General features: G+C 31.0%; 5 protein-coding genes across 8 annotated transcripts; 2 read left to right on the top strand and 3 right to left on the bottom strand.

Annotated features, from left to right (window-relative positions):
* The first annotated feature begins 884 nt into the window (after positions 1-884).
* LOC124495520 (uncharacterized) lies at positions 885-9,286 on the top strand. 2 transcript variants are annotated; one of them, XM_075733205.1, is made up of 9 exons: positions 885-952; positions 1,543-2,332; positions 2,423-2,826; positions 2,968-3,895; positions 3,966-4,782; positions 5,032-5,695; positions 5,866-6,677; positions 6,790-8,755; positions 8,816-9,286. In XM_075733205.1, the coding sequence occupies exons 2-9, from the start codon at positions 2,134-2,136 to the stop codon at positions 8,957-8,959; spliced, it is 5,934 nt and encodes a 1,977-aa protein (XP_075589320.1). In that variant the 5' UTR covers positions 885-952; positions 1,543-2,133; the 3' UTR covers positions 8,960-9,286. The 2 variants fall into 2 exon arrangements, with proteins under 2 accessions (XP_075589320.1, XP_046914869.2); XM_047058913.2 differs by lacking the exon at positions 885-952 and having other exon boundaries at positions 1,073-2,332.
* On the bottom strand, positions 9,272-11,690 carry LOC124496163 (putative inorganic phosphate cotransporter). Its single transcript, XM_047059650.2, has 5 exons — positions 11,249-11,690; positions 10,742-11,175; positions 10,353-10,667; positions 10,122-10,271; positions 9,272-10,071 (listed from the first exon to the last, which is right to left on the bottom strand). The coding sequence occupies exons 1-5, from the start codon at positions 11,310-11,312 to the stop codon at positions 9,496-9,498; spliced, it is 1,539 nt and encodes a 512-aa protein (XP_046915606.2). The 5' UTR covers positions 11,313-11,690; the 3' UTR covers positions 9,272-9,495.
* Brf (Brf RNA polymerase III subunit) lies at positions 11,659-14,215 on the top strand. The gene is given in 5 exon segments (XM_047059649.2): positions 11,659-11,953; positions 12,013-12,380; positions 12,444-12,727; positions 12,729-13,361; positions 13,423-14,215. Coding segments are annotated over 5 exon segments (2,148 nt in total). The 5' UTR covers positions 11,659-11,753; the 3' UTR covers positions 14,086-14,215.
* Positions 14,150-15,934, bottom strand: LOC124496164 (alpha-ketoglutarate-dependent dioxygenase alkB homolog 4). Its single transcript, XM_047059652.2, has 3 exons — positions 15,869-15,934; positions 14,609-15,789; positions 14,150-14,546 (listed from the first exon to the last, which is right to left on the bottom strand). Exons 2-3 carry the CDS (start codon positions 15,250-15,252, stop codon positions 14,180-14,182), a joined length of 1,011 nt encoding a protein of 336 aa, XP_046915608.2. The 5' UTR covers positions 15,253-15,789; positions 15,869-15,934; the 3' UTR covers positions 14,150-14,179.
* A 511-nt stretch (positions 15,935-16,445) lies between these two features.
* On the bottom strand, positions 16,446-20,906 carry LOC124495529 (uncharacterized). Of its 3 annotated transcripts, XR_012832364.1 has the most exons (8): positions 20,535-20,906; positions 20,383-20,470; positions 20,183-20,279; positions 18,219-20,123; positions 17,589-18,161; positions 17,352-17,516; positions 16,888-17,076; positions 16,446-16,732 (listed from the first exon to the last, which is right to left on the bottom strand). XR_012832364.1 is itself a non-coding variant. In XM_075733207.1 (5 exons), exons 1-5 carry the CDS (start codon positions 20,232-20,234, stop codon positions 16,587-16,589), a joined length of 2,841 nt encoding a protein of 946 aa, XP_075589322.1. In that variant the 5' UTR covers positions 20,235-20,368; the 3' UTR covers positions 16,446-16,586. The 3 variants fall into 3 exon arrangements, 1 of the variants encoding a protein (XP_075589322.1); XR_012832365.1 differs by lacking the exons at positions 20,383-20,470; positions 20,535-20,906 and having other exon boundaries at positions 20,183-20,369; XM_075733207.1 differs by lacking the exons at positions 16,888-17,076; positions 20,383-20,470; positions 20,535-20,906 and having other exon boundaries at positions 20,183-20,368.
* Positions 20,907-24,433: the final 3,527 nt, after the last annotated feature.

The raw sequence follows: 24,433 nt of genomic DNA, 5'->3' as shown, positions 1-24,433 counted from the left end.
CTCTCTCAATCTCTCACTCATGTTTATTATTATACAGAACCATCTACTTCCCTTTCATTCGATAATGTAATAATTCATCAATTTGATTTCGATTCAATCTCATACACATCGAATCGAATCGAAATGAAGAAAACACACACACACACACATACACACACAGAGAGACACAAAAACTTAAGAAAAAAATCTTTAAAAAAAAATAAAATACAAAGATGGCGATCAATTATATTGTTTAGCATCAATCAATTCAACGAGAAAAAAAAAGAAAGAAGAAAGAAGATAGAAGAAACAATAAATTACTTTGGCCAATGACGATATATACGTGGTGTTTGTGAAAACAAAAACAAAAAAAAAAATAAAGAAATTCCAAACACACACACACACACACACAGATAAAAAAAAGACATTAAAAACGACAACATTATCAAATTGACAAAAATTTTTCATCAATCATCATCAGAATCAGATCATTAAAAAAAAACAAAAATCATTGAAATTGAAATCATCAACTGAACAAGTGAAATGAAAAGGAAACAAAAACAAACAAAACAAAACAAAACAAACAAAACAAAAAAAAATTATAAGAATTACTAATATTATCATTATATTTATAATAATAAAAATTATGAAATAATAAAAATGTATTATAAAATACTTGAAAATTGATAATTTTTCTTTGATTTTGTCCAAAAATGATGATGCGTCAACGAATTAGTAAAAAAATATAAATATTCGAACGAACGAATGTATAATCCATAGATGGCGATAAATTCTTACATTCGGGTAATTCATTCATAAATATCATAATAATACATCATCATCATCATCATTATGATGAAAACACATTCGTTATCATCAGAAATGATATCCATCCAATATTCCATATATACAATTCATTTTTTAAATTCTATTTCTAACAATACCACCATGAATATATCGTTCTTGACTTCAAGTGAGAATGAGAGATTGGAGAAAAAAAAGAATGCTTAGATGTATGAACAAAAAAAAAATTAGGTTATAGTCAAACTGTGCCAATTCAACTTTTGTATATTCATTGGATTCCAGTTATGCGAGAAAGCTGCCAAAAAAAAAAAAAAAAAAAAAAAATCCGATGCCGAAACTACAAAATACAAAGCAATCATATGATGATGATCATCATGAATAACATCAACAACAAATGCCACCACTATTATAAAAACAAAACAAAACGAATGTACTGAAACAAAATCATCAAAATATACCGAATATATATATGCTATAATTATGATGATGATGATGATGATAATAGTGATTCGAAAATAATGTCGTCGATATCAATTTTGTTCCTGGTAACAGTACGCCCTTATTATTATCATCATCATCGTCATTGGCATTGCCATTATATTCATGTTCTTAATCTCTTTAAGAATTTTGTTTTCATTCAGAATATTCTTGTGACGCGTAGGCGCTCAATTGAATTGAAAATTGAATTGAATTGAATTCTTTTCATAACAGAAAAAAAAACAATTTTTTTCTCTTGTCTTGTAACTATCTGATTATCAGATTCCATACGACCGTTGTTTTGTCGATTTTAATTAGCATCAAATAAACACACACACACATACATGCACATGGTATTGTGTTTTCGAAATATGTGTGTGTGTACGGTATCGACAAATTCCAACGAATTCGAATCGATTCCAGAATTTTTGTTATTATAATGGAAAAAAAAATTTTTTTTGATTCAACCACAAGAATTCAACAGAATTGTATGTGTTTGATGTCATTCTACAATGATATACCGACAACCGGAATGAAATGAATGCATTGGATTCAAAGAAAAAAAAACAACGAAACGAAATTCTTTTGTTATTGTGTCATCGATTTTTTTTCATTTTAATCTTTAAAGAAAAAAATTCTCACCATTCATCTATATATACTTGTTTATCACGAATAGTTGTGGGTGTATTTGGAATTTACTATTCGACAATACACAAATTGTTCTAATGTCGCAATAACAATCACGATAATCATACAACGACAATCATCATCATCATCATACGGAAATTGTTGCCGTTGTTGTCGTAATTATCTTTGACAAAGCCCCCCCCCAGTAGTGTGTAACAAAAATTAGCCACCAAGCCATGCAGCAGAATGAGTTATAATAACAGCAACAACAGCAGTAATATTTCGACTACGAGCGGCTGTACAGGATTCATTGCACATTCAATTAATCCGACAAGATGTCGAAAATGTTACAAAGATATCAGCGAACATCGTCAACAACAACAACAACAACAACGACAACAATCGTTAAATGATTCAACTGGCTTACAGCCATCATCATCATCAGGTACGTGTGATATTTTTCATTAAAAAAAATTCAATTTAAGGCCATGTTTAATTTTATTTTATTTTTTTTTGTAAATGAAAAAAAAAAAAGAAAATCAACGATTCCGTACACCGCAACGTAGTTCATCATTAAAATTGGATTCATCATCTGATTATTCACAATCGGTTTCATTTACATTGAAACCGAAATGTGTAAAATTTTCCGATACAAAAAACGATGCTAATAATGGCAATGAAAATTTTGATCGTAAAAAAACCATCACCAATGATAATGAAAATGATGATGATCCGATCGATGTGGCATTTACCGTTTGTGTTAAGAAACCAACCAAAACGTTATCATCATCATCATCATCATCGTCATCGACGGCTGAAAATTTCAACAAAAATGAACATGATTATCAAAGTCGTATACAAGAATTGAGTAAAGAATTAACCAAATCAAAGGAAAAAATTGTTCTACTTGAAAGTAAAAATAAAGAATTTGAAAACATGGTACAGTATCAACGTTATTCTTTATTTATTCTAATTAACAATCGATTAATTTTTTTTTGTTCATACTAACCATCCATTTGCATATAATTGATCACCAAAATGTTAATAATGTTTTTCTATATTTGTAATGAAAAAAAATAGCGCAAAACTTTTGCCAAAACAGCAGAAAGTGGCCAAGAATCGATTAAACAGAATTTTGATGAAATGGCTAAACTAAAACAACGTGTTGTCGATATGGAAAATGAAATTAAAACATTGAAAAATGAAAAGAAAACATTGGAAGATAGAATGAAACGAACCAATAACAATAACGATTCTGTGAATGAATTACGAAATAAACTTATACAATCGGAAAAAATAATCGCACAACTTACGCAAGAAAATGAAGACATAAAAAAAGATGTCAAAGAATTGGAAGTAGAATTTCAAGAATTACATGACAATTTTCGTGAAGATCAATCATCTGAATTTCGTGTGATAAAACATGAACTAGAAACAATGTCAAAAAATTGTCGTGTTCTGCAATTTAAATTGAAAAAAGCCGAACGAACTGTCGAACAATTAGATAATGAAAAATTGGACATGCAAAAACAATTGCATGATCTTTATGAAACAGCTCAGATGGATGTGGATAAACGTAAAATGAAAGAATTGGAAAATGAACTATCTATTGCTAAAGAAGTATCGTTAAAATTACATGCCGAAATTGAACAGCTCAAAGAAGAACGGCTACTAGATATGGAACAATTGCAACAATTACAAGAACAGCAACGAAATAAAAATAAATTGACAACAACAACAACAACAACAACAACAAATGATAGTGGCCGTAAACCATTTGGAAAATTATCACCATCACCATCGTTTGATCAAAGCACAAAAGATTATGAACAAGTTGTTCGTGATCTATACGATACAATGGAACGTGAAAAAGATCTACAAGAACAGCTTAAATTTTCTGAAGAAGAAACACGTACGACAAGAAAAAAATTGTCAACAATGGAACAGGAGAATGAAATTCTAATGTTACAAATACGGAAAATGACTTTGAAAAATAATCAAACTAAAGGTAGGTTAGATTGAAATTGGCTTAATTTAGATTTTCATCCATCCATTTTTGTATATTTATTATGATTTAGATGATGATGAAAGTGAAAGTGATGAATTGAATCCTGAAGAAATGAAACTTCATCTTGAATTATATGAACAAGAAATGATTGTCTTGAGGCGAAAAACCGATGAGCTGGAACAGGAGAATGAAAATTTTCAACAAGAAATTAAATATCTACAAGACAAATTAGTATCACAACCAATAACGAAAATGGAAATACCAGAAATACCGGCCGGATCACCAGTAAATGTTATTTATGATCATAAGATTAAAATACTTGAAACTGAAGCACGTGAATTACGAAAAAAATTAGTGGATAAAGAAAAAGAAAATGAAAGTCTTCGTACCGAAGTTGAACTACATAGACGACGAACATCGAAAGTGATTAATCGTAGCCGTAGTTTAGATTCTGAAGGACAATCATTGGATATGAAAAAACAATTACAACTATTCGAACAAGAAGCAAACATTTTGCGACAAAAAATGATCGCATTAGAGAATGAAAATGAGAAACTATTGAATGAAAATAAACGGCTACAATTACGTATTAGTAAAAAACCTCCACCGGGACCTGCCGATCAATTGCAAATGGAAAACATTGAATTAAAAGACAAAATACGTGAACTGGAACGTAAATGTGATTCATTGAAAACTGATCTAATGAATACAAAATTGAATACAGAGACGACTGAAACTGAAACGGATTTTATTGGCAATCTAAAAAAACAATTGCGACAGAAAGAGAACGATCTGTCCAATCAGCAATCCAAATTGGCAAAGATGGATATCGAAATGGCCAAAATCAATCGTGAATATAAAAAACTTAAAGACTCTTTAAATCCAAGGTTTGTATATATTATTCTGTATTTTTTCTCTATTCTATTCTATCATCATCTTCATTATCATCATTCACTATATTGGTCTAGTGTTTAAAAAAAAAAACTATATGTTATACATACAATTGAAATTGCATGTATCCTATATTGATTTTATCTATTTTCTTTTTAATGTAATGAAACTTTTTCTATAGTCATAATGTAGACCACTTATTTTAACTAACTTTTTTTTCTTGATTTTATTTTTATTATGCTCAGACGAAGAGTAAATCGTGTGATACGAGAAACAGCTACACGTTTGGAATTGAAAGAAATAATCAAAGAAATGGAAGAAGAACTAGAACATTTACAGACGAATATACGTGGTAAAGATGCGTTCATTGAGAATCTGGCCGAAGAGGTGTCCGAATTAAAACGATCAATACAGGAATCAGAACAGCAACAAAAATCTGGTAACAACATGAATGGTGTTAAAAATTCTCAACAACATGAAACAAGTCAAGTGAATGATTTGAAAAAACGATTGGAAGAGGAACAACATCGTACGAAAAGTTTGCAAGAGAAATTAGACAAATTGGTACAAACAACATCAATAGCCAATAGTATTAGTCATAATAAAAACAATGGCAATGAAAATGAACATAAAATCAAAGATCTAGAAGCCAATATACAACGATATAAAACTAATGCTGATGATTTGAATAATAAATTATCGGAATTTATTCAAAATAACAAACAATTGAATGATGATAATGGTAAACTACGACAACAACTAGAACAATTCAATGAACAGATCGATGTATTGACAAATAAATTAAAAGCAAGTGAAAAATTTGAAAAAGAATTGAACAACAAACTTGATGAAATGAAAAAAGAATTGGAACGTGTACGGAATTTGAACAGCCAGCTTATAATAAATGATGTGAGTGTTTTTTCTGTATAAAGTTTTTTTTTGTTGTTCTCTGGTCCCTTGATATTTAGAAATACCTATATGTGTAACATAAAACCAAATTTTTGAACATTGTATACAATTTCGAAAAAAAGTATATAGGTCAAACTAAAAATAATTGTTGTTTTTATTCTTGTTGACAGGTCGATTCTAATACAAAAACTAAAACAACTGCTATTACTGCTAGTGGTGATAATCGATCCATTACCTTGCAAAAAGAATGCAATGAACTTAAACGAAGATTGGACGAATCTCGTATGACCATTAATGAATTACAGACACAAATTGATAGACAACGGAATGAATTCAAAGGAAAAGAGGCCAAAATTCGTGATGAATTTAATCAAAAAATAGAAATAACATCAAAAAATGTACGAAAAGAAGTACACTTTGAATTACAATCATTACGAGAAGAATCGACCAATTATAAGAATCGTTCAACAGAATTGGCAACAAAATTAGAAAAGTCTGAAAAAGAAGTAAAAGAATTGAATGAAAAACTTAAATCCAATAATGTTCAGGTGAGAAAAGAACAGAATGAATTGATGGAAAAAATTCAAGGATTAGAGAATCAATTGAAAAGTGAACAACGAAAACGTGAACGATTGGAGAAAGAGATTGAAAATGTTGGCCGTGGCCGTGAAGAGGAATTATTACGATCACAAGAAAGAATTGTTCAATTGGAGCGTGAAATCCGTCGTCAGCAGGCCAAACTTGATGATGTTGAATATGATTATACGAATCGTATCAATTCAAGTGAAAAAGAATTGAACAAAATCAAACAAGATTATGATGATTTGACGAATAAATATGAAATGCTTGAAAAAGATTTTGTTGATTTGAAATCACGAGCTGTGGCCGAAAAAGGAACTCTTGTCGAAGCTGTTGAGTCATTAAAAAAAAGCTATGAAGAAAAATTGAATGAAATAAAATCATTGAAAGAAACATCGATGAGGTAAGTATATGATTATAATATAAATAATTGATAATATTAACCACTTATTGGATTTATATGTTTTTTTTTATTTCCAAAAAAATTTGGAAATAAAATTGCATTCGTTTATTAGTCAACGAAAAGAATGGTATAAAGAAAAATTGACCCTACAAGAACGTGTTGCCGATCTGGAATCAAAACTCAATAAAGCTAATTTGATTGAAGAGGAACGTAACCGACTTAAAATGTTGATGACGGAAAAAGAAAATCTTCTAAATTCATATCGTAAAGAGGAACGTGTTCATAATGAAGAACGTGAACGTAATCGTATCAAAATGGATGCACTACAAACAAGAATTGGTGAACTTGAACGAGTGGAACGGAATACTAGATTTATGAGTATTACTGGTCGTGCACAAGTCGATAAAGAGTTACAAGACTATCGTATACGATTAGAACATTCAGAAACATCACATAAAGGCGAATTGGCTGCATTACATGCCGAATATGAAGGTCGTATGAGATTATTGGGCGAAGAAGTTGAACATTTACAACAACAAATGGTGCATTTAGCACAGGAACGTGATAGATATCGTGAATCATTGGAAAAATCTAACAAAGACCAGGGAACATTTAAGGGCACTTTTCGAAATGAAATTGAAGATCTTCATTCTCAATTACGTATCGTTCGAACCGATTTGGAGGGAGCATTGTTGGAAAATCGTAATCTGAAAATTCAACATGGAACAGAAAAAAGTACATGGCAAATACAGTTGGCCGAATATAAAACACAGATCAATCAATTAGAGGAAAGGATTTTATTAGAGACACGAGGCTCAACTAGAAATTATGCTCGTACAAAAATGGAATTAGCATGGGAAAAGGAACGACAAGAAAACTTGCGGTTATTGCAGGATACGCAAAAATTCATTCAAGAATTACGTGATAAATTGATGGGTATTGAAAGTCTTCGTGAAAAAGAACGTGAAGAAGCACGTCGACAGTTGTTAGAATTGAAGACAAACATGGATAAAGAACATGTTGAAACTCAGCAAAAAATTGCCGAACTTCAATTTGATTTGTTAGCATTGAAAGAAGTGCACGCAAGACTAAAATCCCAAAATGAACGCTATAAACGAGAACGTGGAATGTTCGAAAAAGCTAAAATAGATTTTATTGACATTGAAATGGCTGAATTGCGTAAAATAGTTGATTCGATAACACAGAAATCATCGACGACTGCCAATTCATCAATGAAAACTGTTCGTTCAACTACCCAACAAACTACATTAAATAATAACAAACAAGAAGAGATTGTTGAAACTATCAATCAACTTAAGGAACGGTTACATTCTAGATATAATGAAATCATACAGGAAGCACGAGCCGCATCACAAATTAGTGTCTCATCAAATCTAAATGGCCGTTATACTGGCGGTTCAAGTACATCATTAGCATCGGCAACAAATCTACCACCACCAAGTCATATAAAGCGTGCACCGCCTCGACTTAAAATGGTCAAGAAATCATTATCGTTGGATCAACAGCTTCGTGGTGCTTCACAAGAACGAATCTGGGATTCAGATCATTCATTGAACAGTACACCAAATTCATCCATTAGTAATCTTCGTAGTCGTTATGCATATGGTGGTGGCTATGAATCCGATTCATCTGGATCAGGATTTTTTGCTCCATCCAATACATTGCTTCGTTTGAGGCCAGGATTCACAAAAGATTCATCATTCGCTGGTGGAAGTGATTCAGATACCAGTGCTATTTCAGCAGCTGAACCAAAAAAATCTCTTAAAGAAAGATTTAAAATTCGAAAATCAACAAAATCATCTGATGATGAAGCGTTAAAACAGAATCTCACATTGCAAGGATTTGAAAAAAGTCCAATTGAATTGGCTAAACAACGTGAAAAGAAAGAGAAAAGTCTTCGATATAAAATATCTAAAACATTGTCCAAAACATTCTCTCGTAGTGCATCCGTATTATCGGAAACACCGGAAATACAATCTTCGAAACAACAACAACAACAACAATCAACTAGTAGGACTAAATCACCGACAAGATCAAAATCACCTGAAATAAAAAAGGTTTGTTGAATGATTTTTTTTATATTTCACTAATAATAATCATTCTATTCACACATACAGCTCTATCAAGAATCTAGTCCTATGGTCATTCCTGGTATAGCCCAATTGAAACAGAAACCATTGCATTCAAATCTGGCCATACCACCATCAAAACGTTCACCACCGCCGAAAATAAAAATCTATCGTACCGAAACAAATGTATGAAAAAAATAATCTTCCCATCCAATTCCTAAGCATCATCTGTAATAATTTTATCATTTCTATTCTGGAACATTATCATCATCATCATCATCATCATCATTATGTAGTGTGTTTTTATTCAGATAAAAAAAAGGATATTTTTTAAAATTTTTAAATTCTGAAACTAATCAAAAGATGGCTGTCGGTTTTTGTACAATTCTTTTCATCAAGATGCAATGTTTATATGTAGGCCATAACATTGTATCTAAAATCAATCAATCAAATCAAAATTATTATTGACAATTATATGTATAATCAAAATATGAATTAAATGAATGAATATAAAACTGATTTTTATTCTCTATGAATTCTTTTAACGGATGTCAATGTTTTTCTTTTCTTTTTTTTGTTCATTTTCCATCATCATCATCATCATCATGATCATCATTAATATTATGCTTTCTATGTTGATAATGATAAGCTTTGGTAGTATTTTTTTTTATGAGTAACATATATAAATGAATTACAGAATGTGTGCATCATCTTTACGGACAACATACTCAAATATCATCATCATCATCATCGTCATCAGGTATGCAATTGTCCCAGGTTTGTCTTTCATTAGAGCCAAATAGCACGAATATGAGAGCCGATAATATATAAATAATACATGATACATAGAATACTTGATTCCATCCATCGTTCGATGATAATGATGATTGTTGTTGTTGTTGTTGTTGTTTTTGCTTTTCGATTTGAACATTGGTTAATATGATTCCAACAACGTATGGGGCAAATATTCCGGCCAGGTTTGCCAAACAATTCGTGATTCCCATCAATGTGCTAGCATATGTTGGTGACATATCTAAATGTGTAACATGATAACCAGCCAGAAACATTCCATTGCATCCCAATGCTATTGTGAATAATATGATAGACCATTTGGGATCATTATTACCAATTTGTATCAATAACAATAAACAAATGGTTGGCCCAAGGAATGCTATTGTATTGGCCGTTTTTCTTAATGTTCCCAACCGGAAAAATTGGCTAGCATAAAGTTTATCACAAATATATCCAGCCATACAACCAACAATTGCTTGACATAAATATGGCAATGATGAATATAGTCCGTTCTAAACAAATTCAATGAAAATATATCTGAATGCAATGAATGTAAACTTACTTTTTTAATATCAAAATGTAAAACATTTTGAAAATAACGCGGCAATTGTGTTAAAAATGTATAGAATCCCCAATTTTGTCCGAAATGTGCTATAACCAATGCCCATAATGGGACCGATGTAATAATTGATCGCCATGGCATTTTCGGTTTCTGTTACATATTCATAATCATAATTAATGATGACCATCATAGTGATTACCAGTAAAATGAGAAAAAAAATCAGAAACTTACTTTTTTTGTCAGGTCATTATTCCGGTTGGCAATGATCATTTCTAATTCTTTACGTTGAATGGTCGGATGAATTTCCGGAGTCTCATGAACCACTATGAACCAGATTGCGCACCAAATTAATCCAATAGATCCAAATACATAGAATACTGATGGCCAACCACCGAAAAATTCTGAATCACATAAGAGTGCCGCAATAGGCATTGTTAATACGGTTCCTATTTGTGATCCAGAATACATAAATGTTGACATTCGACTACGTTCATACAATGGAATCCATTTTGCAAACATTGAATGCATACTAGGATATGCTAGTCCCTAAATTCGGGAAAAAAAACATAACGAATTCAAATTTCTTCAAAATTACAAGTATTATTATATAGCCAACGTACTTCGAATAATCCTTCCAATACACGACAACCAATAAATACAGAATAATGTATTCGAGCTGCAAACGGACTAATTATAGTCAATATTGATGTGGCCATAATGCCTAGACCGAAAAGCCATTTTGAACCAAATAAATCAGCTAATCTTCCCCCGGGAAATTGTGTTATAACATAACCGGCAAAAAAACTACTGAGAATCAATGCCTGAATGTTTTCATTCCAATCAAATTTATCCTTTTCAATAATCCCGTTTGTAATGGTCATGTTATTAGATCCATTATTATTCATTATCATCCAGGTTTGATTTGACTGGTTATGATTATGATCTACCATAGATACGATTGCAACGGATAGATTCACACGAAGCATATAGAGTAAATTATAACCGAAAAATCCCATTATAACCAATATGAATCTTTTTGGCAAACACTGACATTCTGTTAACATGTTGTGAATAGTAATGATCACCAAGTATGATTAATTAATTTTTCGAAAAATAACCCAACCTACTTGTCATTTTTCGATTCGGATTAGGTTCACTATCGGCAATAACATTCTGCATTGACGGATTCATATCGATTATTGTGGCAATTATTAACTGGATTTCAATCTCAGATCGCGGCTGAAAAGGTTACAGAGATTTTTTAGATTTCGTTTTCATCAAATAATATTCTGGGATAAAATTGAATTACTCAATCAGAATTTCATTATGGAAAGCTGTCTTATTTTGAATATCTAGAATTTGAGTATAGAAAAATGGACATAATCTGAAATGACAATCTAAATCAGTTGCCACTGCATCAATTATCAGATTGAGGTCATTTATACTGCAGATAGTGTAATCTGGTGGCGATAAATCAAAATTAAATTCATAACATTTTTTCTGAATGACCCTATGTTTATGAGCCAAGTTTAGCCATTGATCATTGCAGCATGGTGGATCTTTGAATCTTTAAATTGTTTCATTGATTATTGTCATTGTCATATTTCATTTTTTATTAAACAATCATCGAAGATGTCTGCTACAATTTGTCATCTTTGTAATAAAGGTGAAATTGTTCACGACAAGAAAATGTCCGGTATGTTTTGTACTGGTTGTGGTGAATGTTTTGAATTGGGTGCTTTTACCGATGAAATACAATATCGTGAAGATGATCGTGGAAGATATTCAGCCGTTGGATCCACTTATAGTGTAGAAAAAGGATTCGTCAACAGGTATGTTTCAGGTGGAATACAGAATGATTAATTATATTCTTTACCTTTCTTGTAAACAGTAAATTTTCAAGTCATGGACAATGTTTAGCATCGGTGGATAATGCTAAAACCATTCTACGACGATATTGTGACAAATTATATATTAGTGGATCATTTGCACAGATATCCAGTGGATTTTATCATCAATTATTAATTAAAAAATATATGAATGGCCGACGCTTGAATATTGTATTGGCTGCATGTCTATATATTGCTGTTCGTACTGAAGGTGCTAATGTGATCCTATTGGATATTAGCGATGTTGCCGAAGCAAATGTCTACGATATTGGTCGCTATTATTTTCAAATTATTCGTTTATTGCGGTTTAATATAAAATCAGTTGATCCAAGTGAATATATTGTCCGATTCGTTGATATGCTCAATCTTGGTTAGTTGCATATTATTATTATTGTTTATATTATCGAAAAATCTCTAATGAACTTATTATTAGGCGATCGAACTTTATTGCAGGTAAAGCGCTCAGCGTCATCCATTCGTGAAACGTCCAATAGAATCGTACAACGAATGAAACGTGATTGGATTCATTTTGGTCGTAGACCTTCTGGTGTATGTGCAGCCGCTGTACTCGTCGCCGCCCGTATCAATAATGTTCGATGTTCTTTCAAAGACATCATATCCATAGCTAAAGTTTGTGAGTCAACCATACGTAAACGTATTAACGAATTTGTTGATACGCCATCAAGTTTATTAACATATAAAGAATTCATGTCTAAACGATCATTCTCTTACTGAAGAGGAAGATCCTCCTGCATTCAAATTATCCGCAACCCTAAAGGATGATATCGAAGCTAATCTGAAAAAAGCGGAAAAATATCAGGATATTATCGAAGAACATTTAAAAGAATCCAGAGTAAAATTACGTGGAATGTATGCCAAGTTCCTGAAAGATATATTCACATTTCAAGATGATGGAGATAAACTCAAAGATGATGAAACTTCAATTATTAAGGAAACAATTATTGATCATAATATCTTATCAATCGATGGTAATATAACGAAAATGACTCAAGAAATGCATTTTGAAGATCATGGTAATCCATCAAATGAAGAGATTGAATATTGGGCCAATCTTAGGCCTTCAGCCGAAAGTCTTGGCCTATTGAGACGTGAAACAATTAGAGAGGAAACGAATAATTATCAAGATCTATTAGAAAAAGGTCTTGATGAAGATATTGATGATGATGAAATAAATGCCTATATTATTGATGATCAAACAGAAATTGGTCAGCGACAAATGGAATGGACAATGTTGAATCGAGAATTTTTGGAAAAAGAAGCCCAAGAATTATTAAAAAGAAAACAGCAAGAAACACAAGAGGATAATGAAAAAGAACAAAATGGCAAAACAGTAAGTTTTTCTTGTCAACTTTTGATATCGTTTATGAAATATTTTTTTTTCTATTTTACAGAAGAAAAAACGACGGAAAATGGACAAAGTTGAAACGTCAACAGCAACCAGTGCTAGTGAAGCTGTTAAAGCTGCTGCTAAAGCCAAATCTATCCAATTAAATTCAAATCTTAATCTCAAAGAATTATTCAATGAAGAATCGGATCAAAGTTCTCATTCAAAACCGTGCACTAGTGACATAACAGTTATGCCGAATCATTCGAACACTAACGAAGTGGTTGATTCTCAATCTGATAAGGAAGACACTGCACTTCTGGTATCGTTATATCATTCATATGCCAAAGTTCCAGCGATTGAAACATCATCATACTCACCAAAAGAAAATGTTGCTTCAATATCAGATGATAAAAATGATCACCAAGAAACAAATTCATCGATCAATCAGAAAGATAAAGTTATTGATATTCAACCAACTGACATTGATGATGAAGATCATAACGATGTTAGTAATAAGAAAATAAAAATGCCAATACAAAAACCATCAACCAATATCAATTCAATTGATGATGACGATGATGTTGATTATTTCGGTGACGATGACAATGTTGATGATGACAATGTTGATGACGACGATGATGATGATGAATTTCAGAAAATTAAACAAAAATATAGCTTACAAGGCGAAAGCGGATATGCAGATGATTTTGAAGACTGTGGTTTTTAACCAGGAAAAATATTCAATGTCAATGAACTCAAACCATTTCATTTGTTTATATTGTAATTTTAGATTTTTTTTTTATCTGAATGCATTATTTTGTTTATTTGATAATAAATTTTTTCGAACGATTAAGAAATTCATCACGGATTTGTAAATGTCGCATATCTTTGTTTAGATATGATTGTTGAAAAAATGAATAGGCTAATTCACGAAATGTTATGGCCAATCGTCGATGATTTATATCAGTTCTTTGAATCGAATGATGAAATTTATATCGTGCATCACCATACAGTACTAGAAGAGATTTTCTTGGACATACAATGCGAATACAATATTCAGGTGATGAGGATAGTTCTGGAAATGTCAATGTAATGGCAGTGGTTGAAGCCAGATTTAATGTGACCAAGCGTTCACCCCAAATCCAGTTATCATCGAAATGAGGATCGATTGATGATCCACGTTCTGGACTGTTTTGAAATTAATGATAATTTGAGTATATAAAAATTTGAAAATATCATGTTTTTCATACCAATATTCAAGATGACAAATTTCGATCGAGTGAAAACGATTCAATATCGTATAATCTGAATATTGATCAAATGGAAGCGATGAAAATCTATGCCAATCGTCATGTGATGTAAGACGTTCACTGCGAATTGTATTCAATAGTTCAACATCAAGTTTTGGCATCCCTTCGAATGGTGTGAAGTTAATTTTTTGTTTTTTGAAATTTATTTTTGGTCCAAAATCTTGTTTACGACGACCTGATTGCGAATCTACCCATTCGAATGAATCAACCTGTCGGATAAGTTGAACTTCTTCATCATCAGTAATCACATCGGTCTGCAAGAATATGCCATCGATTTCAACCATAGGGACATTATTATCGAATTTGTTGGTTTTTTCATGATCCTCAAAATGTTTGTCGAAAAATTCAGAATCATAAGCCCGATTGCCACATCGCCAACAATGGACATAGGTTTTTTCAATATGCGAATTTCGATCACTTGATTTAGGTGGTTGGTATTGTTCGCATTTTGAACAAGTTCGAATACCTTTGCAGGCGCAAGATTTTGATTTAATATCATTGGCCATATTATTTTGAATCAGAAATATAAATGAAAAAATACACATGTGATTTGATTTCATCAAAATCAAATTCCCGATGTCCATTCATATAATCCAGTGCAGAAATTTTAAAATATCACAAGAGTAAATGAATTTGAAATTTTTTATTTATTATTCGTCGTCAACAAACAAACAAAAAAAATATCAATCGCCATCAATAATTGAATATTATTTTTCATTATAACTAAGCGGATTCTGTTTTTTCTTCTCTTAAGATTGGATCCACAACTCCAGGCAAACCAAGACCAGGCAAGCCAAGGCCCGGCAATCCAGCTGCAAGTCCCGGCAATCCGACACCAAGACCAGGCAAGCCAAGGCCCGGTAATCCAGCTGCAAGTCCCGGCAATCCGACACCAAGACCAGGCAAGCCAAGGCCCGGCAATCCGACACCAAGACCAGGCAAGCCAAGGCCCGGTAATCCAGCTCCTAGTCCCGGCAATCCGACACCAAGTCCTGGTAATCCAAGGCCCGGTAATCCAGCTCCTAGTCCTGGCAATCCGACTCCTGGGAGCAATGGATCTAAGAGTCTTTGATTGGGTTGGGCAACATCTTCAGCTGCTATAATATTGGCGATTCCAAATACTATATGGAAAATTTTCAGAAAAAATATTTTGGAAAAAAATTATATATAAAGTTGCGGCAAAAAAAAATCATAACTTACCTAAAAACGAAACGAAAAAAATAAATTTCATTGTTGATTAGTTTTTGAAGTTATGATTTTGAAATGAAATGAAATAAAACGATGATTATTGCAATAAAAAAAATCTCTTTTTATATCTATCGAATTGAATTGAAATGTTTTCTATAATATGGTTTCATTAGCCGGTAAACAATATCTTTGTATTGAAATCCAATTCAATTAACAAAAAAAAAAATTATCAACGGCTAAACAAATTATGAATAGAATCTTGATTTTGTTTTTTTTTAAAAACAAATCGATGACAATCTAATTATCAATGATAATATTTAGTAAATATTCAATAGCCATTCATTCCTTCAGTTATCATTATTCGTGATCAATGTTAAGTTATTTCAATTATTTATTTCAGTGTGTGCGTACTACTAATCGAATCAAATTATCATCATTTTTATATTGATTCAAACGTGCCTGATGAATGATGAATAATATTTTGTGGAAAAATTATTAAATTTTTTTTTTATCAAATGTTAATAAATAAATAACAGAAGAAAATTCATTTCTTAATATATCAATCAATAATGAAATAAATTCAGAAATATGAAAGCAAAGATTTTATTACCATCAAGAGTGTGTATCTGTGTGTGTGTAGACATATTTTGGATGGAATACGTTTGATTGTATGACTTTTTTAGTTTTACAATTTTAATATTGACCATTAACAAAATTTTTGAATGATTAATTATGATACTTCAGACATATCTGAACGAAATTCTGAATATCGACCATGACGTACATTCATTAATAATCGTGGTAGATAGATATAACCTAATATACCAAGTATGGCACCCAAAGGCATCAGGATGAATAAAACGACCCAAATGCTTACTATAGTTAAGAAAAAAAAACAAAATCGTATAAATTAGATTCAAAAAAAAAAAAAAAAAAAATGACATTGATCATAATGTGGATGTGTTTCACATGTGGCTTGGCTAGAAAAAAAAAAATAATAAACAATGGGTGTTATAATAACACATGCTTACAGAATAATAAATGCACAGGGCAAAAATAAATATTCTTCTTCTTTGATTGAATTCATATTGAATCACTTAATCTCATGTATGATCCATGAGAAACAAATCTCATTATGAATGGTCGGCAATAAATGTATCCGAATATAGCGATAATTGCACTAATAGGCATTAGAACCAGAATGGCAAAAGCCCAGCTAACTATAATGATTTGGTCATAATAATAGTGAAATATATTAATGGAATATGGTTTTTATATAGTGGGTGCGATTGGGATTTGAAAGGGTCATGAAAAAAAATGCAGATAAAAAATATTTGAATTTTCAGAAAATAAAAACCAACATTTCAACAAACATTGCAACAAAGTACAGAGGACTCAGTTATAGAAAATAATTTTTTTTTTAAAAAAAAAGCCAAAGCCGACAAGATTTAACACACACACACACACAAACACATGAATTCAAATAAAAACATACCACCACTTCCACCACCATTTGGCTTTGGCGGAATAAATGTAGTGTTACAATGAAGTTCATCTGACCAATCACCACAATCATTCTGGCCATTACAGGCCATAAGTTCCGTTATACATCGTTCACCATTAGAACAGATGCTTAAATTATATTTAGTGTTTGTACATTCTAGAATTTAGAATAATAATAAAGTTATATTATATTAAAACTATTAGACAAATTCATTCAATTTATACTTACTAGAAGATTCGATGGTTATTTCAAATGAAAAATTTTTCTTTGTTGTTAATGATTTTGAAAAGTCATAAACAATAAAAGCCGATCCAATCGATCCTTGATAGTGACTTTTCACAGTATTACCAGTCAAACAATCGCCATTGGTTTCATTGCACAATGCACGATGTATGCTAGAATTTCTAAGGCTAATTGAATCATAAATCGTGAGATTAGCTTCGTTTTCTGCTAAAGTACTAGCCATTAAAATGTTGAAATTCAATATAGTTTCAGCTAGATGACCATTGGACTTTGAATTCATGATTTGCCAGATACAAATTGGATTTGAATGATAATTCGATGAGCTTGAATTGAATTTCAAAGTATTTGTCTTACTCAAATCAATAATATCGCCACAACCGAAAAAAGTCATCTCGATATCGAATCCTCGATCAGAATTACCAAAAAGTAGAGAATTATTCGTATTGAATGCGACGGCCAAATCTGAATATGCAACATAATCAGGTAACATTTTAATATCGACATCGTTGGTAAAATTTCTGCTCAAATCTTTTGCAGTTAGTGACAAGAAATGATGATCTAAAATGATAATATATTAGTATTAGTATATATAATTATTGTCTTTATTTACTATACCGTATAATTGAATATCATTAACCGTAATCAAAACATATTGATCTTTATTAGGAATCATCAAATCTTGTTCAAATCCAATCGGATATAATCCAGGATAATTGATCGATTTGACAGAAAATTTATGCTGATCTTCGATGATTGTGTTGTTGTAATGTAAAAGGTAAGCTTTTTTCGCAATGAAAATATTAGTATCTTTATCCTTATTGTTTTCATCAACAATAAATTCAATTAAGTAATCATAAGAAGATGGCATTATAAAATCGGCAAGATATGATTCATGTTTCGGACCTTGAAGAATTTGTGTTGTACTTTTTGCAGCCAAACGTGTTACATGTAGCGATGAACCTTTCGGTAACGTCAATGAATTTGCACTCAATACAGTGTGGTCTTGGTTGGAATCATCACGTGGAATAAACCAAGAACAATTACGATTACTTGAAACTTGAAAAGTAGAATTATAACTGGAAACCGTTTGACAATCTTTATCATCAACATGTTTAATGGTGAATTTGATTTTTGACAATTTTCCCCAAATTTCGATACGCATTTCGGTTTTATCCACAGCAATTGCTGAAGGTAATACATTGAATTGATCTAACAATACCAATGGTTTTATTGTTGGACCATGAATATCTGTATTGTAGATAGCAATCTTCATCTTATTATCATCAAGTTTTTCCTTTGGATCAATGTACACGATTAAATTTTTACCAGGCGCCGAATAAATGTTGTAGATGAATTTTGTTTCTTCATTAGTTTTTTCAACATTGATTTCTTGATTGGAGGATAGAGTATTCAATATAAATGACATGTTATTGGTTAGTGCCAATTCAACTGGAATCGTCTTAGTGACGGGATGATTTGAATATGGTGAATCATAGATGATTAAAATTTTTTTATATTCCAAAAATGTATTGATAGTTTTCAACAAAGGAATAAACAATGATTGAATTGTTTGTATGACTTCCATTTTCGGTAAGCTATATACGGTTATTACATCACCTGGATTCGGTAACATGGTAGTCTCGTCCGTGATCATTATTTCATAATATTTATCAACATTGTTAGTAAATATTTGTGCACAAACCATTGATGTTAATGATTGATCTTGGCGATCTTGTTCATTCGGATAAATGATTGAAGATGAAGGATTTTTATCATTCAATTCTATCTCTTTACTACAACTTGCTGTAACAAGCCAATAATTGATTTCAATAGATTCATTAAGGGTAACATTGAATTTATTCAATTCAAATTTGATACCATCAATTTTGGCCATGTAAATATCCGGAAGGTTTGTCTGATTATATTGTTGGCCATCCATCTTGAAGTTTGTAGTGGAATTTTTGGCAAATGTTAATATAATCAATCGTTCAGAATATTGAGGACTGGGTAGGAGCATAAATTTCGAGTCAATAACGGATGTTAAACCTTGATTGATTGGAAATGACAATGATCCACTGTCTCTCATTAAATAAACATCTGAATAATTAATGTATAAAATTATTTGAAATGCTCGGTTGAATGTCGAATGTTGTGGATCCAAATCAAGAGTAATGTTCAATTTATCATATTGATCGACAAATAATAGGCCAGATGAAATCTTTGTATGCTTATGATTGTCATAAATGGTGTAAATCGTTGATGTCTTGTTCGTTTCGAGCATAGCTGTAATGGTGATGTTATCTTTTGATGACAATACAACTCGAGAAAGGTCAATTGTTTTCCGAGAAATCGGTATATCGATTATCCAAAGACATTTTGTCCGGTTCTTAGCATTCCAATTGATTACATTTAAATATAGATAACCGGTCTGATTATTAAGATTTAAGGAATCACTTTTATACGATGTACTTAGATCGCAAAAATTCTGTTCATCAGCAAAACATGATCTGTATTGAAATACTATTAATAAAACAATAATTATTGCCAAAAGAATCAGAATCCAATATGTTTATACAAACCAAAACAGATGAAAAATGACCATGTGATGATATTGAACAATTTCATGGCCATGGTTGAATGATTGAAATTCAATCAATTATATTCAAGGATATGAATCTGATCCACAGCATCGAATGGGAAAGAAATCAAGAAAAAAAAATTAGCAACGACATACGAGAAACAGTTTGAATCGAATATTATGTTATGAAGAAACACCTACCAATATAATGACAATGTTTAAAATCGAATCAAATAAATGATTGGTAAATCGATATCAATTATGAGTGATAATAACTTTATGACAATCACTACAAATAGATATAGAATATGAAAACAATATCGATATATAAAAAAAACAAACTTAATGATAACCTTTGTATATGATGATGATATTTAATCCAATATGGTTATGGTTTAGTTATATTGTCATTGACGATACACTATTGTTATCACTATAAATGTGATGATGATGATGATTAGAATCAATGAATAAAAAAAAACTACCGGTATTATAACTCAAGAAACGGTTGTTTGAAGATTGTATTTTGTAGACAAAATTAAGAAACAAATTATTCGTCAACAGTTTCGATGACAGCCAAAAAAAAACTGTTGCCAATCGATATTTTTTTTATTATTTGTCAGAAGCTATATCGAAATCAAAAGCAACGAAAAAAAAAATTATCTGTTTACCATCAGTCGCCGTTAAGAAAATACTAGAAAGCCAACCAATCTCATCACGAATGCGCCATCTGGTTGATATTGAATCAAAAAAGAAAAAAAAGTTTCTCGATTTCGAATTCAAATAAGAAAACAACAAACAAACAATAATAATAAAAATTTTTTTTTTATTCAGAAAATTCTATAGAATTGGCATAAAGGCTAATATATGCAAATGATATACAATGCATGTATGATACCTGGTATATAACCAAGAATAGTTAATGCAATATTGATGATAAGATCGGCCGAACATCCACGTTCAAATAGAACACCCAATGGTGGTAAAATAATGGCCAGAATAATTTTACAGATATCGGAACAAGTGAACGGCATTGTTTCGTATTTTGGTAAAAATTTGGTAAAAAAACAAACAACAAAATCTTGTAATATGTGATCCAAATAGTCGATGGATAACAAATGAATGGATGAAACGAATCTACTTATATTAAATAGACCTTTATTGATCGATGTATGGATGGATTAACGACGCCCAAAAAGAAACGATTCGATTAAAAAACGGTAATATGCAGTTATGAGTCGATACACAAACCAGAAATCCTCCTTTTTTCACCGACAATTGAATGATGGGGATGATGATGATGATAATATCGATGCAACAATATAACAGTCTCTAAGTGCTCGTTTTAACTTTCAATTTCAATGATTTGAGAAATTTTTTTATATTTGTTTGATTGTCGCAACATACACACACACACACACACACACACACACATCAAATATGATTGAAGATAATTTTTTTTTGTGTAATTTCACTTTCAATAGACAGATATTACCTTGAATCAGATGATTTAAAACACAATTGTTGTTGTTGCTGTTATTGAAGGACTATATTTTTTTTTTGGGTATACAGGTAAAAAAAAGGCAATTGCAAAGATTTACAAAGTTGTTTTTTTCTTTTGCAATAATGCTTTGAAAAAAAATGGAAAAACAAATCAACCGAATGACTTTTTTTTCAAGAAAAGAAATTTGTCCGTTTCATTTTCATTTGTTCTAATTTCTACTTTGAAAGATTTAAATACTTCGAAAATTTTTTTTTTTTTTTTGAAACCCAAAAAATGGTATGCTGTCAAAAATACTCGACAGATGGCAATAGATGTGATCTGAAAAAGAAAATTTCAATTCGAACATTTATTTGTTATGACGATTTTTATTGTATTTTTTTTTCTATACATTTTGATGATGAATAACAAAAACCAGAAAAAGATAAAATAACAGCAAGAATTTAATTGAAAGTGAACACATTGAATTTTTTTTTTTGATTACATTGTGGCGATCGATGATGGAAAATAAAGAAAGAAAAGAAAAATGAATTGAATTGAATTTTTTTGACGGATTTTTTTTTCAAAATCAAAATGATGATAACGATGTTCAAGGCGAATCAATCGATGATTGAATAGCTAACGGAATTCATTTTTTTCTCATCTTCACTTCATTTTGAATGTGTTAATATTTAAATATAATATAAAGGGCGTGGATGATTCCGGGTATAAAACCCAGAATGGTGAGGGCAATGTTGATAATAAGATCGGCACCACATCCTCGTTCCAAAAATACACCGATTGGTGGAAATATGATTGCCAAAATTATTTTACAAATATCCGTACAGGTGAAAGGCATTTTTGTTCTTTTTTTTTGATTTTCGTTGTTGATTACCGAAAAATATTAACAATAAAATGGGTGTGGATTTCGAATATATAATCACAATCCAACAAAAAAGACGATGGTTGTAATACGGTGTATGGTTGGTGGACGTTTAATTATGGCTGAAATGATGTTTACTTAATGATTGAAAATGTGCTCGAAACAACAATATATCGAATATGAATCGTTTGTTATTAAATAATTTAACCATGTAGTAGAGTCTCATTCGATCGAATGAATGACTAACATCAGAACCAATGAAATCAAAAAAAAAAAAAAAAAAAAAAACCAACCATGAATCAAAACCAGCCCAACAGGCTAAACTATGGCGACGACTCTTTCAATGTAGTCGACTCTTTTATTTTTTGATTTGGATATATAAATTTCTATTGAGGAATGTGTATACTACTACCATTATACATGATGATGATGATTATTATCATTATTATAAACATCATTCTACATACATCGTTTTCCAAGGTTTAATGTGAATGTATTGGACAAACATCATCATGAGGAGTTGTTGTTGTTGGTTGTTGTGAACAACAAACCTGACGTTATCCAACCAGAATGTTGAATGTTTTAAGAAAACAAGAACCATAAGCTATTAGTAATAATGATGTGAACCACACCCTCTACCATTGTGTGCGATATAGCGTTAGTTAATGTTAATGTTAACCTGTGTTGAATTTCTTCATGCATTAGTTGATTGATTTAATTCAATCAAATAGTATAACATTGAAAACTGTGAATAATCACCGGAAATGTTTAATTTGCAATCAGTATTTAATATTAAGCATTATAATACATCATCATCATTAACATTGAGTGGGTTTGATGAAATCCTATTAACAAACACGGATGACACGTTAGTTGATTGCTTTCTTATCTTATTGATAAGATTGTCCATATTAACATCAAAAGATGAAATCATCAGGCACTATTCATTCATTCATTCATCGTGCACGTAATCAATTGCATTGCACGTGAAACAATCATCAAAGTCATTGCTATTAATAACATGATAATAAATTCAAGGTTTTGCCCTTTTCTCAAGTTAAAAACAATGATTTCATGCATGATAAATTATTTTGGAACCACTGAAAAAAATGACAAATGAATGAATGAATGGTTGAATCATCATCATTCATTGATATTAGAGAAAAAATTTAAGTCACCAGATCCTCGTGCAAGAATATTTGTTACTTATGTCAATTTTAATCATGTTATAATAACCAATTATGGTCATTGCGTGCAGCAATGTTTTTAGACCCAAGTCTATAGCCCATAATGATTAAATCCGATTAAAGCATACATACATATAGATCCTAAAATAAACCATAACATTGACATGATTATCGATGCAGGAAATAGCAATCAAATATAATGAAAACGATTGAAGAAATCTAGGTCAATACGGAATATATCGATATTCGCATGTCCCCCATATATAATATAATTGGTAATCATATTGTATTCGTCAAGAATTGGTGGAAAAGAGTTTTTTATTCATTTTTGGTTCTGTCCATCCACATTACAACGAAATTGTTTTGTTAGTATTTTTTTCGTACTAAATTATCTAATGACAATCAACAATGACTAAACGAAAAAAAAAATTGACAGCCTAGAATGTTGTCCTCATTTCGAATGTTTTTCACCATCATCATCATCATCATCATCATCTGCATTGTCGTCATTGCAAATTCAATGCATCCATATTGGATGATTCATTCAATCGATTTGATTTTTTTTTCTACAATAAAACACAAAATGATGGTTATAATAAACAAACAAAAAAAAAAACATTTTGAAAATTTCAGGTGTCGTTATCATCGTTGGCAATGTTGGCAAACCACCACCCATGGCAACCATTATCGAAAACAATATCA

Source organism: Dermatophagoides farinae, chromosome 8 (genome assembly GCF_024713945.1).
Source record: "Dermatophagoides farinae isolate YC_2012a chromosome 8, ASM2471394v1, whole genome shotgun sequence".
NCBI classification, from domain to species: Eukaryota; Metazoa; Arthropoda; class Arachnida; order Sarcoptiformes; family Pyroglyphidae; genus Dermatophagoides; species Dermatophagoides farinae.
This window is presented reverse-complemented; position numbering and strand designations above follow the sequence as displayed.